Below are 19,202 nucleotides of genomic sequence, written 5' to 3'. Positions count from 1 at the left end.
AGTTCCCAGTTATTTAGAGCTTAATATTAGTACCTGAAAGAAATATTAGCACCTTCAGAAAGGGCACTGGGTCTGCAAGTCAGCTTGGTTATAATGTTTCTTAAACGTAGTGTAATTTCACACCACCACAATGAACACAAGATTGTGAATTTGTATGGAAAACTTTATTTGATAATAAAAATAGCATTCACAGACTTCTTTTTGATAGCTACATATACATTGTGATCCATTCAAACAAGAAGAAAAAAAACTTTACCGTGTAAGTCAACGTCTACTTGAACTTAGACTAATGTTATGTATAACTTCATGAGTCAAATAAAGCTATGGACAATGCAGAATTTGTATATATGCATCGTTTTGTAAAAAACAAAACAAAAAAAAGACCATTTTATCGACAGAAAAAAGCATTTAAAATCCATAGAACTTTGCAGAGACCACAGACAGTACACGAGATCTGTAGAAACGAAGCAGGCTATCCATCACAACAGATATTCAACCGCCTTCCGTGAAAAAACATCAGTCTCCCACCTTTCCTGGAGGGAGGAAAACAAAAACTAACTTCACATACGCCTGATTCTGAGTACACATGATCGTAGTCCCAGCGGGCCGAGTATAAACATGTTAGTATCTTCTTCTAGGTGGACATCTTTCATAAATTCTTTTTTGTACAGAGAAAAGGCAACAGTATCCTTTCCTACACGGGTTTAAAGTACATACAGTAATAAAAGTCTGTACAAAAGACAGCGGCGGATTCGTCCATTTCCATACAGTGCTGTTCAGATGACACTGAAGGAACTCCCTGTTCTTGTTCCTGGTTGAGAGATTACGGTCCTGTCGAAGCGTGTTCCCAAACGGACAGGTATTGCGTGTCGAGAGCGTGACGGAAACACGTGGCTCAGTTCGGCAGATTGTGCCAGGTGCCGTTTTCATGGAGTCTCCTGTAACTGGACGTTCAGGCCACACATTTCTCAACACCGTTCAGAGATTCAGAGCCTGTCACTGGCCTTTGGTACTGGACTGTGTGGAGGTAAATGTGGCTGTGTAATGGACGCTCCAAAGTATTTCAGACCTCTGATTGAGATGATTGTGAACTGCCACTAATAAGTATGCAGGGACTAAAATCAGACAACTGTCCTCATATTTCATTCCTCCAGTGTTTGCATGTATGGGCTCAGTTCCTGTAGCGCAGCTGCTCTCAGTGCTTCATCTTCCAGAGGAACGCCTGCTGATAAGACATACAGCTCCAACGCACTTTTTAAAAGCACCTGATTAGTTCATAAAATATACGTTTTGTAATAACTTGCTTTAAGCTAATGTCGGGTCAAGTTTTCTGTACACGTGTGCCTTTAGTCTAATTTCTGGTGATTATGGCAAAAAAACAAAACAACAACAACAACAACAAAACTTTGTGCCACAAGATAATGCCTTTCTGCTCTCAGTTCTTCCGCGCTTTTTTTGCTAATGGGCGGCTCGTGCCTCAGTCCAGTGCAGTGTAAAGACAAGCTCAGATAGTGTCCGAATGATGCTTTTCAGCCCGTCAAGTAACACTTCAATTTTTCAAAAAATAAATATACAGCTTCAATATATTACTTCCTTAAACAGTTTTGCCACATCTACTCAAATGTACAAACAAAGAAACAAAAGTTGAATTCTTGTGCTCTAGTTCAATAAATCTGAATCTGGAGAAAAGAGGACACAAAGTAGATGTAGAGAACAAAACAGTTTTAGTCCGTACCTTCTTGACAAAACATGGATCTCACTCACAACAACATATAAAAACAAATGGACAGATGAAACTAGAACTCCACTGCTGAAGGAGTGCTGAAGCGGTCAGATACTGAGGTCTGCGTGGTTCTCCTTGTAAAGCCGCCTCCTGCTGGGAGAGTTCTGGCCGATCCCGCTCCTGATCCCGCTCCCGCTCCCGGCTCTCAGAGCGTTGTAATAATCCCTCAGCTGCGGAGTGACGCCCTCCTCCAGGAGACTCCCATCGCTGCTGCTGTCCGATCTCCCGCGGGAGGCTCTTTCACCGGCTCCGTTCAGGAAATATCCCTGTCTTTCAGCTTGACTGGACGGAGAGCCGTTGTGCAGAAGGTTCCTGTTCTTTAGCCCGCGCTCCGGGGTGCGACCCAGCGTTTGGGCCGCGGCTCTGTCGGGCCACTCCGGGGTGCGGCCCAGCGTTTGGGCCACGGCTCTGTCGGGCCGCTCCGGGTTGCGGCCCAGCGTTTGGGCCACGGCTCTGTCGGGCCGCTCCGGGGTGCGGCCCAGCGTTTGGGCCACGGCTCTGTCGGGCCGCTCCGGGGTGCGGCCCAGCGTTTGGGCCACGGCTCTGTCGGGCCGCTCCGGGGTGCGGCCCAGCGTTTGGGCCACGGCTCTGTCGGGCCGCTCCGGGGTGCGGCCCAGTGTTTGGGCCACGGCTTTGTCGGGTCTTTCCGGGGTGGAGGTGAAGTAGCCCTCGCTGCTGGGGTTTCGGCGGGGCGTCTGCGGGTCTCGTTGGGAATGGGAATGCCTCTCAGGAGTGGAGATCTGGCTCAGCAGGTCCTGGGAAGAGGCCTGATAGCTGCGTTCAGGGGACTGATCTTTATAAGATCGAGTGATGCGACGGTCCACAGACTTGGCCCGACGGCGGTCCGGAGAGCTGTTGCGCTTCCGGCCGGAGGAGCGATCCAAGGATCCACTACGCATCTGAGATCCGGTGATACTTTCCCTGTCTATGGATGGTTTGCGGCCTTGTCTCTGTAGATCCTGATTGGAAGATTTCCTCCCGAATCCGCCCTCTTTCCTTAATGTTTTGAAGAGCTTGGCAATGCCACTCTCGGACTCGGACTTCTTGACCCTGCGGTGGGAGTTGTTTTTGGGGCTGGGCTGGTTGTTCCAGGACAGGTGGTGTGGATCCGGGCCGGAGTCCTTCTCTCGCTCTGGCTGTCTGGCCTTCAGGTGCTGCTGCTTGGGCTGGGATGGGGTGGGATATTCAGATGTATAGCTGGACTCTGACGGTGGATGAAACGGGCCGCTGACCAGCAAAGTCCTCACTTCCGAATTATTTTGTGGCCCGGGCGAGGGAGGGTAGCTGTCATTTGGGCCGTCTGGAAATTAATGAAGAAAGTCTTTCAGTAAGGAACACTAACAGCACTCAGCTTGTATAGGTCCTTGCACACTGAGTCCGAAATTTTCGTATGCATTTTTTCGTATTCGTCATTCGGTGGCTCTGAATTGTCAAACATCTCACAAAATGCTGGCTGCGGATGCGAAAAACGCAGAAAATCAAACCTGATCCCAATTTTTTTATGATGGACGAAAGTTTCGGAGGCAGTGTGTAAACGTGATTGATACAACGTGAGGTCGTATTTAGTTTTTTACGTGCAAGAATTTCTGACTCAGTGTGCAAGGACCCTAACAGTAAAGACGTCACATGACCCTTTAACAAACAGGCAGCACTTCATGCAATCAAACATGAAAGCAAAATGCTCATACAACAACCAGTCAAAGCTTTGGACACAGCCCTACTCATTCTTTATTATATCAAGTCATCTAAACAATGACACAAATCGAAGAATGGAAGTTATGTAGTGACCAAAGAATCTTGTCTAAGTTTCTGTAAAGTACCGCTTTGCCCTCGAGGGCTGCGCTCCTGCAAAGTTCAGCTCCAACCCGGATCAAACTCACCTGATCAAGCTCCTCAAGCTCCTATTATCACTGCAGTTGCAGACAGGTGAGTTTGATCGAGGCTAGAGCTGAACTGGCCTAGATTATAGCTCTGAAAACTATGTTTGGGTTCATCGGAACGATGAGCTGCAGTTGCCGACACACAAACAGCAGAAATCTCTGCTGCTCAAGCATATCACTTTCAGACACGTGAGAGGCACAATCAGTGAGGAGTAATTTAAGTGACTCAAATCATCAAATGATAAAATTTGGAGGCATCGCTAACGAATATTTGCTCCAAATGCCATGCGTCCTTATTATTGTCAAACAGATATACAGTGTTGGACACTTTCAGGCATTTCCCAAATGTGATCATGGTTTAAAGTGCCCCTAATATGTTTTTTTTTCTTCAAATATTATCTTTCATGCAGTGTGTAATAAAGCTGTTTATGAATGTAAAAAGTGCAAAGTTTTAAAGATCAAAGTGTAGATAAATGGATTTATTGTCTCCTAAAAGAAAGAATCGATTCTGAACTGAAACGAGTCGTCAGTAATTCAGTCTCTCTTCCTGCTGAACCTGCGTAGGTTTGTAACTAATTAGCATAATGCCCTCCTCTGGTGTTGATTGGCTGAACAGTGTCTCTTTGCCCCGCCCTCAAACACTAGTTTATCTGAGATTGGGAGAGTTTGGTTCATGTTGTTCACGTCGAGAACACGCCATTTTCTTTTTTTTTTATTATTGTTCGACATGTTATAACAACAAAAACTTTGACATAAACATTCACTTATTCACATACAGATAATCAAAAGAAAGGGAAACAAATCAAAGACGCTGTTTTCTGCTGCCAAAGCAAATCCACTTTGATGAGATTGATACGGTGAAACCCACGCCATCGTTACTGTTCGTATCACTGTGATCAAGAGCTGAGGTTCAGATATGATAATGAGCGTTTGCTTTCTGACCAATCACAGCAGAGCAGCTCTCAGAGAGGCGGGGCTTAGAGAGACTGAATCTCCAATGGAAGCGTTTCAGACACTGAGAGAAAGAGCTGAAGCTGCAGTGGAGATTATGAGGACATTAGTGTGTGTTTGATCATGGATGAATGTGAATCTGTTGTAGGAGACGCCAAAACAACATAAGCAGCCTTTAAAATAGCAGAATAGGGGCTCTTTAATACAATTAGGTGGATGAAGGGTTTTAGGACACCCCAGGAAAACGAGATGTCAAAAACTCTCACTTCCCTGCGTTGCAACAGGAGCGCCAGAACTCTTCCTGAACACAAGAGTTATCAGGAGGTTTTGGTCATAGTTGAGAAGTTTTGGAAAGAACGTTTTTTATGGACATATTTAGAATTTGTCTTGGTGTTTGTCCCGCCACCAATGTTCCATAATTCACATAATAATAGGGTGATGGAAACATAATAGATGTCACAACGCAAAAAAACATTAATTGTCCAAAAAATAGGCTTACTTTTCTTTATGCAAGATTTTTTTTATTCTTCTGATTTAAAAAAATGGGATACGGACACGCTCTTGACAGCTTTCGTAACATTCACCCATCTGTTATTAGCCATTAACAGAAACAACAACATGACAGCATCACGCATGCATCCGAGCATCATCCATAGGGGAATATGAATCCATTGAGCATGGGGTCATAGGTCAGCGGGATGTAGCGTGGCATGAGGGCGGGTGAGGGAACAACACACGCTTGTGACGCGCCACTGGGTGATGGGAAGGGTTGACACACACTGTGCTTTACAAACCGTGGCTTGGTTTTGACCCATAAGGTAGTAGCAGGGCTCGCCCAACTTATCATTCCTCAGACAGGCAGCGAGATGCGGACCCATCATAGCTAAGGAGCCCAGCAGAGAACAGAGAGAGAAACAGGGGTGAATCAAGAGAAACACTGGCTGAAGAGCTCACTCTCGACATCAATACAGCAGACACTGAATATCAGGGATATTACCCATCTGCACTATCGGATGAGAACAAAACTAGAACTCAATCCATCGGATTAATGGCACTTTTTAGAGCTGCTTTACAGCTGAATCGACTTCATTTCACAATGGACAAATTTTGCAACATCAACACTATTATTGAACTGAAATGAATCAACATACGACTGACTTAAAGTGACACTATAGTCTTCTGTAGAGCTGCTTATAGCTGAATTGAGCTCATTTCATAATAAAATGAGCTCCAGTAAAAGAGATTTTTCTCTACTGGTTAAATAAAGGTAATTAAATTAACTTTACACAGTTATTGAACTGAACTGAATCAACACTGATCTGAATAATGACTTCTGTAGAGCTGAATGTGAATGTGTCTCATATTCAAGTCTTAACTTCAGACTTCTCAATAGAGGCTTATTGATCACCAAGAAGAACCGATTTAACAGTGGAGAACAAGAAGAGAGGACAGTTCAGGACAGATAAAAACATGGATGCTGAAGATTTCCCGCATGGATACGCACCGTACTCTGGGACGGATCCATCTCCTCTCTTCAGCACCAGTCGGGCTCGTCTTCCTCCGGTCTTGATCAGCTCGATGGCGCGGGAATGATTCATATTTTTTGTAGTTTCACCGTTGATCTCCAGAATTTCATCACCGACCTGAAAGCAGGCGGACACCAGAGTGAGCTCGTGGGAGGATCAAGAAGAACATCCACAACTGGGAGCTTCATGAAAATGTTATTAAAGTTGTGAACATACACTTGTTAGTGAATCTGGACCTGTACTGAACGCCTGTACTGAAAAGGTTTTCTGCTGTTCTCAGTTTAGAGGAGGAAATGGAAACATGTATCTTGGGAGCCCTGATCTTAGATCAGCAGGCATTAACCAATGGAAACTATCAGTATGTTGATCAGTCTCTTAGTACTGTGTATTCCTCAACCTGGGTTACTTCCAACAATGATGCTTAGTAGAGCAGTCTGTCAGGAGATCGTAAAGCAATAGAGCGGATCTTTCAGAGTCTGTGGGATAAAGATCAATCGGTCATTGAGGAGTTCGAGGATTGCATTAACACTCTGAGAAGAACAGATCTCCAGAGTAACAGTGGACTAACTGGGGAACTAATGATTTCACACTCTTCATATCATCAGTTTGTATGAAGAAATTCAGAAAGAAAGTTGAACTGCCTCCATTACAGTTTTTCTGTACTGTTTTCTGATAAGTATCATACGATATCCAAGTGACAGATTGAGAGGAATAGTTAGAGAGTAGAAAGAGGGGGATAGAGAGACGCACTTCTCTGACAGATTCTGAACTCATGATGGCGACACACATCATATCTCAGATTAAGATGGAGGATTGTGTTATCGATGTGAAAGCAGAAAGAGTTCAGTCCGTGTGTGTCTTACCCTCATCTTGCCGTTCCTGGTGGCCGCTCCGTCCTCAGCCAACCTCAGCACGTACAGATCCATGCTGTACTCCTTCCCACCTCGCAGACTGAAGCCGAAGCCTTTACTCTCCCGCTCCAGATCCACGGAGTAAAACTCTGCCTCCTGAACACACATCATCAAAATCACGACACACATTCTTCTGGCTGCACTTTATTGACCTGCACGTTCAGTGTACTTACCCAAGAAAACAGAGTGTTATAAGGTAACTGCATCAGTCACATCACACTTTATTGTAATTAACTATTAATGGGGGGTTGAGAGGTGCAAAAAAAAATCATATTTTATTTGATATATATATTGAATGTCTAAGATATTTCTCAGTGTGATCAAATGGAGAAATACAGTTGCAATTGAAATTATTCAAACCCCACTGCAAATCAGGTTTATTGGCAAAATTTAAAGACTTTCAGCTGTTTGCAATGAACAAATCAAACAAAAGTAATTAAAATAACTCAACAAAACAAATATTTCAAGTGGTTTCCCCAAATTCAACTGAAAATGCAACTTTTAATTGAGACTTCTGCAGTCTCAAAATTATTCAATCCCTTCATGGCAAGTATCTTTAGCACTTAGTAGAGCAGCCGTCTGCTGTTGAGCTGCTAAAACGAGATGTATAATCGACAGCAGCTTCTGCCAGCGTTTCTGAGGAATCTGAGCAACTATATTCCAGTTCAGGAATATTCTTGGGCTTGTGTTCTGCAACCGCCTTCAAATCCCTCCAGAGGTGTTCTATGGGGTTCGAGTCAGGAGACTGTGCTGCCACTGTATCTCCCAGGACTTCTCCTGACACCAAGCCTGAGTGGAGTTTGAGGAATGCTTGGGATCGGATGATGTTCTCTCCTAGGATCTCCTGATACTTCAGTGATCAATCTCTCCTTCCACACGCTGCAGGTTTCCGGAGCCGGAGGATATTGATCCGCCGCAGAGCATCACGAGCTCCACACGCTGCAGGTTTCCGGAGCCGGAGGATATAGATCCGCCGCAGAGCATCACGAGCTCCACACGCTGCAGGTTTCCGGAGCCAAAGGATATAGATCCGCCACAGAGCATCACGAGCTCCACACGCTGCAGGTTTCCGGAGCCAAAGGATATAGATCCGCCACAGAGCACCACAAGCTCCACACGCTGCAGGTTTCCAGAGCCGGAGGATATAGATCCGCCACAGAGCATCACAAGCTCCACACGTTGCAGGTTTCCAGAGCCGGAGGATATAGATCCGCCGCAGAGCATCACGAGCTCCACACGCTGCAGGTTTCCAGAGCCGGAGGATATAGATCCGCCGCAGAGCATCACAAGCTCCACACGCTGCAGGTTTCCGGAGCCGGAGGATATAGATCCGCCACAGAGCATCACAAGCTCCACACGCTGCAGGTTTCCGGAGCCGGAGGATATAGATCCGCCACAGAGCATCACAAGCTCCACACGTTGCAGGTTTCCAGAGCCGGAGGATATAGATCCGCCGCAGAGCATCACAAGCTCCACACGCTGCAGGTTTCCAGAGCCGGAGGATATAGATCCGCCGCAGAGCATCACAAGCTCCACACGCTGCAGGTTTCCGGAGCCGGAGGATATAAATCCGCCGCAGAGCATCACAAGCTCCACACGCTGCAGGTTTCCGGAGCCAAAGGATATAGATCCGCCGCAGAGCATCACAAGCTCCACACGTTGCAGGTTTCCTGAGCCGGAGGATATAGATCCGCCGCAGAGCATCACAAGCTCCACACGCTGCAGGTTTCCGGAGCCGGAGGATATAGATCCGCCGCAGAGCATCACGAGCTCCACACGCTGCAGGTTTCCGGAGCCGGAGGATATAGATCCACCGCAGAGCATCACGAGCTCCACTTGCTGCAGGTTTGCAGTGCCGGAGGATATAGATCCGCCGCAGAGCATCACAAGCTCCACACGCTGCAGGTTTCCGGAGCCGGAGGATATAGATCCGCCGCAGAGCATCACGAGCTCCACACGCTGCAGGTTTGCAGTGCCGGAGGATATAGATCCGCCGCAGAGCATCACGAGCTCCACACGCTGCAGGTTTCCGGAGCCGGAGGATATAGATCCGCCGCAGAGCATCACAAGCTCCACACGCTGCAGGTTTCCAGAGCCGGAGGATATAGATCCGCCGCAGAGCATCACAAGCTCCACACGCTGCAGGTTTCCGGAGCCAAAGGATATAGATCAGCCACAGAGCATCACGAGCTCATCACGCTGCAGGTTTCCGGAGCCGGAGGATATAGATCCGCTGCAGAGCATCACAAGCTCCACACGCTGCAGGTTTGCAGAGCCGGAGGATATAGATCCGCCGCAGAGCATCACGAGCTCCACACGCTGCAGGTTTGCAGAGCCGGAGGATATAGATCCGCCGCAGAGCATCACAAGCTCCACACGCTGCAGGTTTGCAGAGCCGGAGGATATAGATCCGCCGCAGAGCATCACGAACTCCACACGCTGCAGGTTTCCAGAGCCGGAGGATATAGATCCGCCGCAGAGCATCACCAGCTCCACACGCTGCAGGTTTGCAGAGCCGGAGGATATAGATCCGCCGCAGAGCATCACGAGCTCCACACGCTGCAGGTTTCCGGAGCCGGAGGATATAGATCCGCCGCAGAGCCTCACAAGCTCCACTTGCTGCAGGTTTCCGGAGCCAGAGGATATAGATCCGCCGCAGAGCATCACGAGCTCCACATGCTGCAGGTTTCCGGAGCCGGAGGATATAGATCCGCCGCAGAGCATCACGAGCTCCACTTGCTGCAGGTTTCCGGAGCCGGAGGATATAGATCCACCGCAGAGCATCACGAGCTCCACATGCTGCAGGTTTCCGGAGCCGGAGGATATAGATCCGCCGCAGAGCATCACGAGCTCCACTTGCTGCAGGTTTCCGGAGCCGGAGGATATAGATCCACCGCAGAGCATCACGAGCTCCACATGCTGCAGGTTTCCGGAGCTGGAGGATATAGATCCGCCGCAGAGCATCACGAGCTCCACTTGCTGCAGGTTTCCGGAGCCAGAGGATATAGATCCGCCGCAGAGCATCACGAGCTCCACATGCTGCAGGTTTGCAGAGCCGGAGGATATAGATCCGCCGCAGAGCATCACGAGCTCCACATGCTGCAGGTTTCCGGAGCCGGAGGATATAGATCCGCCGCAGAGCATCACAAGCTCCACACGCTGCAGGTTTCCGGAGCCGGAGGATATAGATCAGCGCAGAGCATCACGAGCTCATCACGCTGCAGGTTTCCGGAGCTGGAGGATATAGATCCGCCGCAGAGCATCACGAGCTCCACACGCTGCAGGTTTCCGGAGCCGGAGGATATAGATCCGCTGCAGAGCATCACGAGCTCCACACGCTGCAGGTTTGCAGTGCCGGAGGATATAGATCCGCCGCAGAGCATCACAAGCTCCACACGCTGCAGGTTTGCAGTGCCGGAGGATATAGATCCACCGCAGAGCATCACGAGCTCCACACGCTGCAGGTTTCCGGAGCCGGAGGATATAGATCCGCCGCAGAGCATCACAAGCTCCACACGCTGCAGGTTTGCAGTGCTGGAGGATATAGATCCGCCGCAGAGCATCACGAGCTCCACATGCTGCAGGTTTCCAGAGCCGGAGGATATAGATCCGCCGCAGAGCATCACGAGCTCCTCACGCTGCAGGTTTCCAGAGCCGGAAGATATAGATCCGCCGCAGAGCATCACGAGCTCCACATGCTGCAGGTTTCCAGAACCGGAAGATATAGATCCGCCGCAGAGCATCACGAGCTCCACTTGCTGCAGGTTTGCAGTGCTGGAGGATATAGATCCGCCGCAGAGCATCACGAGCTCCTCACGCTGCAGGTTTCCAGAGCCGGAAGATATAGATCCGCCGCAGAGCATCACGAGCTCCACTTGCTGCAGGTTTGCAGAGCCGGAGGATATAGATCCGCCGCAGAGCATCACGAGCTCCATACGCTGAACTGTAGACAGAGTTCTTACAGCTTATGCTTCATTCCTCTTCCTCAGACACACCGCTGATCCACAGGGCCGAGAAGCTCCAGTTGTGTTTCATCGCTCCACAGATCAATATCCCTAAACCTCCGTGGATTATTTATATGATTTTGAGCACTTTTCTTATGGGTTTGTGTCAGTAGTGGTGTATTCCTGGAGTTTTGATGCATTTAGAACGAACTTTACTGTGCAGCTGAACCTCAGTGTCTGTGGCCACCAGCTCTTCTGCAGTCACTCCAGGGTTTACTGAGCCATTGATATCTTCCTCCTGCCCGTCCAGGGAGTGTAACCACTGCTCCTTTAACTCTGAACTCGTCCAACGGTGTCTCGAGGAACATTTAGTGTCTTTGCTGTCTTTCTGTATCCTGTTCCTTGTTTGTGAAGGGCGATGATATCTTCTCTTAACTTATTGGACCATTCTTTTGCCTTAGCCATATTTCTAACTTGCAGTCAAACAAACCTCCCCAGTTCAGATATTTCATGTGTTCTGGCTCAAGCACACCTGGTGCAGCTAATGAAGCCCTTGATTAGCAAGACGACACCTGTTCTGCAGATCTGTGCCGTTGTGAGGAATTATATTCAGTGGGTTGAATAATTTTGAAACTGCAGAAGTCATTAAAAGTTGCATTTTCAATTAAATTTGGGGAAACCACTTGAAACATCTGTTGTGTTGAGCTATTTCAATTACTTTTGTTTGTTTTCTTCATTGCAAACAGCTGAAAGTCAGTCAATTTTGCCAATAAACCTGATTTGCAGAGGGGGTTGAATAATTTCGCTTGCAACTGTAGATCCAAGGGATCTCACATGTTTCTTTCATTGCTGCATGTATAAGCTTATAAACACTGAGATCAGAAAACACGCTAAGCCTGCGTGCATCACTAATACCCAATCAAACTTTGAGTTTGTGCATTTTGGGAAGTGTAATAAATTCTCAAATGATGTATGATGCATGCTCACCTGCTTGTGAATTAAAAACAAATATTTGACCTGTATATTTATGCCAAATGATGTGCTGTCAATAATGTTCTATGGCTGTATCATCTGTATCTGTTAGCATTACTTCATGCACTGTGAACTAACACGAACAATGAACAACTGTACTTTTATTAACCAACATGACAAAGATAAGTAAATGCTGTAAAATATATTGCATGTTAATTAATGTATTAACTAATGTAAACGAATGAGACATTACTGTAAAGTGTTCCCAGAAAGACTCTTCACCAACTGTAAAACTGTGAACTGCAGAACAAACACACTAAAGCAGAAACCACAAACACAGCGGTGTGTGTTCTGGTGCGACCACGCTCTCACCTGACTGTAGGCTGGCAGGTGAGCGTGTGTGTGTGTGTGTGTGTGTGTTCTGGTGCGAGAGCGCCCTCACCTGACTGTAGGCTGGCGGGTGAGCGTGAGTGTGTGTGTTCTGGTGCGACCGCGCTCTCACCTGACTGTAGGCTGGCGGGTGAGCGTGTGTGTGTGTGTGTGTGTTCTGGTGCGAAAGCGCCCTCACCTGACTGTAGGCTGGGGGGTGAGCGTGAGTGTGTGTGTTCTGGTGCGACCGCGCTCTCACCTGACTGTAGGCTGGCGGGTGAGCGTGTGTGTGTGTGTGTGTGTTCTGGTGCGAAAGCGCCCTCACCTGACTGTAGGCTGGCGGGTGAGCGTGAGTGTGTGTGTTCTGGTGCGACCGCGCCCTCACCTGACTGTAGGCTGGCGGGTGAGCGTGTGTGTGTGTGTGTGTGTGTTCTGGTGCGAAAGCGCCCTCACCTGACTGTAGGCTGGCGGGTGAGCGTGTGTGTGTGTTCTGGTGCGACCACGCTCTCACCTGACTGTAGGCTGGCGGGTGAGCGTGAGTGTGTGTGTTCTGATGCGACCGCGCTCTCACCTGACTGTAGGCTGGCGGGTGAGCGTGAGTGTGTGTGTTCTGGTGCGACCACACTCTCACCTGACTGTAGGCTGGCGGGTGAGCGTGTGTGTGTGTGTGTGTGTTCTGGTGCGAAAGCGCCCTCACCTGACTGTAGGCTGGCGGGTGAGTGTGTGTGTGTGTGTTCTGGTGCGACCACGCTCTCACCTGACTGTAGGCTGGCGGGTGAGCGTGAGTGTGTGTGTTCTGGTGCGACCACACTCTCACCTGACTGTAGGCTGGCGGGTGAGCGTGTGTGTGTGTTCTGGTGCGAAAGCGCCCTCACCTGACTGTAGGCTGGCGGGTGAGCGTGTGTGTGTGTGTGTGTGTGTTCTGGTGCGAGAGCGCCCTCACCTGACTGTAGGCTGGCTGGTGAGCGTGTGTGTGTTCTGGTGCGAAAGCGCCCTCACCTGACTGTAGGCTGGCGGGTGTGTGTGTGTGTGTGTGTTCTGGTGCGAGAGCGCCCTCACCTGACTGTAGGCTGGCGGGTGAGCGTGTGTGTGTGTGTGTTCTGGTGCGAGAGCGCCCTCACCTGACTGTAGGCTGGCGGGTGTGTGTGTGTGTGTGTGTTCTGGTGCGACCACGCTCTCACCTGACTGTAGGCTGGCGGGTGAGCGTGAGTGTGTGTGTTCTGGTGCGACCACACTCTCACCTGACTGTAGGCTGGCGGGTGAGCGTGTGTGTGTGTTCTGGTGCGAAAGCGCCCTCACCTGACTGTAGGCTGGCGGGTGAGCGTGTGTGTGTGTGTGTGTGTGTTCTGGTGCGAGAGCGCCCTCACCTGACTGTAGGCTGGCGGGTGTGTGTGTGTGTGTGTGTGTGTTCTGGTGCGAGAGCGCCCTCACCTGACTGTAGGCTGGCGGGTGTGTGTGTGTGTGTGTGTGTGTTCTGGTGCGAGAGCGCCCTCACCTGACTGTAGGCTGGCGGGTGAGCGTGTGTGTGTGTGTGTGTTCTGGTGCGAGAGCGCCCTCACCTGACTGTAGGCTGGCGGGTGTGTGTGTGTGTGTGTGTGTGTGTTCTGGTGCGAGAGTGCCCTCACCTGACTGTAGGCTGGCGGGTGAGCGTGTGTGTGTGTGTTCTGGTGCGAGAGCGCCCTCACCTGACTGTAGGCTGGCGGGTGAGCGTGTGTGTGAGTGTGTGTTCTGGTGCGAGAGCGCCCTCACCTGACTGTAGGCTGGCGGGTGAGCGTGTGTGTGTGTGTTCTGGTGCGAAAGCGCCCTCACCTGACTGTAGGCTGTTGGGTGAGCGTGTGTGTGTGTGTATTCTGGTGCGAGAGCGCCCTCACCTGACTGTAGGCTGGCGGGTGTGTGTGTGTGTGTGTGTGTGTGTGTTCTGGTGCGAAAGCGCCCTCACCTGACTGTAGGCTGGCGGGTGTGTGTGTGTGTGTGTGTGTGTTCTGGTGCGAGAGCGCCCTCACCTGACTGTAGGCTGACGGGTGTGTGTGTGTGTTCTGGTGCGAGAGCGCCCTCACCTGACTGTAGGCTGTTGGGTGAGCGTGTGTGTGTGTGTATTCTGGTGCGAGAGCGCCCTCACCTGACTGTAGGCTGGCGGGTGTGTGTGTGTGTGTGTGTGTGTTCTGGTGCGAGAGCGCCCTCACCTGACTGTAGGCTGACGGGTGCGTGTGTGTGTTCTGGTGCGAGAGCGCCCTCACCTGACTGTAGGCTGACGGGTGCGTGTGTGTGTTCTGGTGCGAGAGCGCCCTCACCTGACTGTAGGCTGACGGGTGTGTGTGTGTGTTCTGGTGCGAGAGCGCCCTCACCTGACTGTAGGCTGGCGGGTGTGTGTGTGTGTGTGTGTTCTGGTGCGAGAGCGCCCTCACCTGACTGTAGGCTGACGGGTGTGTGTGTGTGTTCTGGTGCGAGAGCGCCCTCACCTGACTGTAGGCTGGCCGGTGTGTGTGTGTGTGTGTGTTCTGGTGCGAGAGCGCCCTCACCTGACTGTAGGCTGGCGGGTGTGTGTGTGCGTTCTGGTGCGAGAGCGCCCTCACCTGACTGTAGGCTGGCGGGTGTGTGTGTGTGTGTGTGTTCTGGTGCGAGAGCGCCCTCACCTGACTGTAGGCTGGCGGGTGTGTGTGTGCGTTCTGGTGCGAGAGCGCCCTCACCTGACTGTAGGCTGGCGGGTGAGCGTGTGTGTGAGTGTGTGTTCTGGTGCGAAAGCGCCCTCACCTGACTGTAGGCTGGCGGGTGTGTGTGTGTGTGTGTGTGTGTGTGTTCTGGTGCGAAAGCGCCCTCACCTGACTGTAGGCTGGCGGGTGAGCGTGTGTGTGTGTGTGTGTTCTGGTGCGAAAGCGCCCTCACCTGACTGTAGGCTGGCGGGTGAGTTAGCGCCGGTTTGGGTTTGTTATTCCTGTTGGACAAACAGAACGAAAAATCATGTTACTGATGTTCACCAATCATTACTAAATCAGTGCATACAAACACATATTCCACAGACAATAGTGAAGTGTGTGTGTGTGTGTGTTTGTGTGTAAGAGAGAGAGAGTGTGTGTGTGTTTCACCTGTGCTCTGTGGTGTGTGTGTGTTTCACCTGTGCTCTGTGCTGCTCTGAGGTGTGTGTGTGTGTGTGTGTGTGTCACCTGGGCTCTGTGCTGCTCTGAGGTGTGTGTGTGTGTGTGTGTGTGTCACCTGGGCTCTGTGCTGCTCTGAGGTGTGTGTGTGTGTGTCACCTGGGCTCTGTGCTGCTCTGAGGTGAGTGTGTGTGTGTGTGTGTGTCACCTGGGCTCTGTGCTGCTCTGAGGTGTGTGTGTGTGTTTCACCTGGGCTCTGTGCTGCTCTGAGGTGTGTGTGTGTGTGTCACCTGGGCTCTGTGCTGCTCTGAGGTGAGTGTGTGTGTGTGTGTCACCTGGGCTCTGTGCTGCTCTGAGGTGTGTGTGTGTGTGTCACCTGGGCTCTGTGCTGCTCTGAGGTGTGTGTGTGTGTGTCACCTGGGCTCTGTGCTGCTCTGAGGTGTGTGTGTGTGTGTGTGTGTCACCTGGGCTCTGTGCTGCTCTGAGGTGTGTGTGTGTGTGTGTCACCTGGGCTCTGTGCTGCTCTGAGGTGTGTGTGTGTGTGTCACCTGGGCTCTGTGCTGCTCTGAGGTGAGTGTGTGTGTGTGTGTCACCTGGGCTCTGTGCTGCTCTGAGGTGTGTGTGTGTGTGTCACCTGGGCTCTGTGCTGCTCTGAGGTGAGTGTGTGTGTGTGTGTCACCTGGGCTCTGTGCTGCTCTGAGGTGTGTGTGTGTGTGTGTGTGTGTGTGTGTCACCTGGGCTCTATGCTGCTCTGAGGTGTGTGTGTGTGTGTGTCACCTGGGCTCTGTGCTGCTCTGAGGTGTGTGTGTGTGTGTCACCTGGGCTCTGTGCTGCTCTGAGGTGAGTGTGTGTGTGTGTGTGTGTGTGTCACCTGGGCTCTGTGCTGCTCTGAGGTGTGTGTGTGTGTGTGTGTGTCACCTGGGCTCTGTGCTGCTCTGAGGTGTGTGTGTGTGTGTGTCACCTGGGCTCTGTGCTGCTCTGAGGTGTGTGTGTGTGTGTCACCTGGGCTCTGTGCTGCTCTGAGGTGAGTGTGTGTGTGTGTGTCACCTGGGCTCTGTGCTGCTCTGAGGTGTGTGTGTGTGTGTGTGTCACCTGGGCTCTGTGCTGCTCTGAGGTGTGTGTGTGTGTGTGTGTGTGTGTGTGTGTCACCTGGGCTCTGTGCTGCTCTGAGGTGTGTGTGTGTGTGTGTCACCTGGGCTCTGTGCTGCTCTGAGGTGAGTGTGTGTGTGTGTGTCACCTGGGCTCTGTGCTGCTCTGAGGTGTGTGTGTGTGTGTGTGTGTGTGTGTGTGTGTGTGTGTGTGTGTGTGTGTGTGTGTGTGTGTGTGTGTGTGTGTGTCACCTGGGCTCTGTGCTGCTCTGAGGTGAGTGTGTGTGTGTGTGTGTCACCTGGGCTCTGTGCTGCTCTGAGGTGAGTGTGTAGTTGTGATGGTGGCGATCTTCTCTGCGTTGGTCAGTAATGAGGCGTTTGACGTCTCTATTCGGTCAGAGAGAAAGAGAAACAGTTATATGAATTATAGCTTGAAATCAAGACATTAGAACTGTTGACAGACTTCAGCTTTCATGACTGCAGTTGCACAGCTTTGTAGTGTTTCTTAAGTTATTGCTTCAGAAACTGAAGAAAATTTGACATGTTTTCAGATTGTCCAAGTTTTTGACCAGGCGCCCGAAACACACAGATCAGTGTGTCACTAGGAGCCATTCCTGCACGATCAAAGCTTTACATCAGTGTCTCCAGCACTGCTCCTGGCGTACTCCAACACTGACTACATACTTACTATTCGAGATTTCTACATCAACATTTCCCATAAAGTTAAACTGAATAATCTCTGGATTCAGATTCTAGGCCATAAAACACTTAAAATAGAGGAACAAAAGTACATGTATTTATTTCAGCGCCACCGTGTGGACAGTTCTCATAACATCTGGCAGAAAGCATGATGTAGAAACTCGACCCCTTCTTCTTCCTCTCTCACATGATGAAGGGTAAAGCTCCTGTCATCTGAAACCCAGCAGATGTGTGTGTCGTGTGTGTTCATGTGTGTTCATGTCCACGTCAAGCAGCGGGCACTTCAAAATGTGTTTATATCATGACCATCAGAAAAATGTATGAGTAATTTTAAGGAAAAAGAATGTAAAAATGCTTTAGTATAAACCTGTTCCATGCTAGAATTCTAAAGTAATTATGTATGGAGAAAAATAATAACTCAGCGAGACCCAGCGAGACTCAACGAGACCCAGCGAGACCCATCGAGACTCAGCGAGACCCATCGAGACCCAGCGAGACCCAACAAGACTCAACGAGACCCATCGAGACCCAGCGAGACTCAGCGAGACCCAGCGAGACCCATCGAGACCCATCGAGACTCAGCGAGACCCAGCGAGACCCAGCGAGACTCAACGAGACCCATCGAGACCCAGCGAGACCCAACGAGACTCAACGAGACCCACCGAGACCCAGCGAGACCCAACGAGACCCAGCGAGACCCAGCGAGACTCAACAAGACCTATCGAGACCCAGCGAGACCCAACGAGACCCAGCGAGACCCATCGAGACTCAACGAGACCCAGCGAGACCCAGCGAGACTCAACGAGACCCAGCGAGACCCACGAGACTCAACGAGACCCAGCGAGACCCACGAGACCCAGCGAGACCCACGAGACCCAGCGAGACTCAACGAGACCCATCGAGACCCAGGGAGACCCAGCGAGACCCAAAGAGACCCATCGAGACTCAGCGAGACCCATCGAGACCCAGCGAGACCCATCGAGACCCAGGGAGACCCAGCGAGACCCAACGAGACCCAGCGAGACCCATCGAGACCCAGCGAGACTTAACGAGACCCAACGAGACCCAACGAGACCCAGCGAAACCCAGCGAGACCCAGGGAGACCCAGCGAGACCCAGGGAGACTCAACGAGACCCAGCGAGACCCAGCGAGACCCAGGGAGACCCAGCGAGACCCAGGGAGACTCAGCGAGACTCAGCGAGACCCAGCGGAGACCCATCGAGACCCAGCGAGACCCAGCGAGACCCAGCGAGACCCAGCGAGACCCAGCGAGACCCAGCGAGACCCAGGGAGACCCAGCGAGACCCAGCGAGACCCAGCGAGACTCACCGTCTCCGGGGATGATGCGCAGCGTGACCGCGTGACCCGCCTCTTTGATCAGGTTGACGATGTCCGAGTGTGATTTGTTGGTGATGGAGCAGCTGTTGACCGCTAGGATCCGATCGCCCACCTTCAGCTTTCCACAGCGGTCCGCCGGACTGAACTCGATGATACGACCGATTTTATGAGGCATTGACACGCATGTGTTTCCAGCTGAGGTCCAAGAGACAGAAAAATAAGAAAAATAAGCCCAAATTAAGATAACAGCATCCGCAGAAGGAAATCTCTGTGACCTTTCAATAGATTTGTTCATTTTCAGTTCGTGAAATAATAAAATAACTAGATGTGACCCTGGACCACAACACCACAAGTGGTTGATATATTGTGGCAATGATATTTTGTACATTTTCTACCATAAATATATATTTTTTAAAATGTTGTGAGTGGATACAGCAATGTCGAGGACTTCATCTGGACAACTTTAAAGGCGATTTTCTCAATATTTAGATTTGTTTGCACCCTCAGATTCCAGATTTTCAATAATTGTCCTATCATAGCAAACCATACATCAATGTAAAGCTTATTTATTGAGCTTTCAGAGGATATATAAATCTCAATTTTACAAAATTGACCCTTGTGACTGGTTTTGTAGTCCAGGGTCACATA

The 19,202-nt window shown here is 50.4% G+C and overlaps 1 protein-coding gene across 10 annotated transcripts in view; it reads right to left on the bottom strand.

Moving 5' to 3' along the window:
- Window positions 1-1,605: 1,605 nt before the first annotated feature.
- magi1a (membrane associated guanylate kinase, WW and PDZ domain containing 1a) overlaps window positions 1,606-19,202 on the bottom strand; it is a 179,096-nt gene continuing 161,499 nt past the window's right edge. For 8 of the 10 annotated variants that reach the window (XM_056236569.1, XM_056236571.1, XM_056236572.1 and 5 more), the window contains 6 exons: window positions 18,546-18,749; window positions 16,816-16,903; window positions 15,220-15,268; window positions 7,004-7,147; window positions 6,119-6,257; window positions 1,606-3,083 (listed from right to left, as the gene is read on the bottom strand). In XM_056236569.1, the coding sequence (XP_056092544.1) occupies window positions 1,831-3,083; window positions 6,119-6,257; window positions 7,004-7,147; window positions 15,220-15,268; window positions 16,816-16,903; window positions 18,546-18,749 (1,877 nt within the window). In that variant the 3' untranslated portion in view covers window positions 1,606-1,830. Of the gene's footprint in view, window positions 3,084-5,408; window positions 5,498-6,118; window positions 6,258-7,003; window positions 7,148-15,219; window positions 15,269-16,815; window positions 16,904-18,545; window positions 18,750-19,202 lie in introns of all 10 variants that reach the window. The other 2 variants (XM_056236577.1, XM_056236578.1) reach the window with 1 other exon arrangement.

The sequence above is a fragment of the Rhinichthys klamathensis genome, unplaced genomic scaffold, assembly GCF_029890125.1.
Source record: "Rhinichthys klamathensis goyatoka isolate OS25496 unplaced genomic scaffold, OSU_Roscu_1.1 h1tg000453l_1, whole genome shotgun sequence".
Lineage (NCBI taxonomy): Eukaryota > Metazoa > Chordata > Actinopteri > Cypriniformes > Leuciscidae > Rhinichthys > Rhinichthys klamathensis.
Note: the sequence above shows the minus strand (reverse complement) of the source record. Positions and strands in the feature narration are given on the sequence as shown.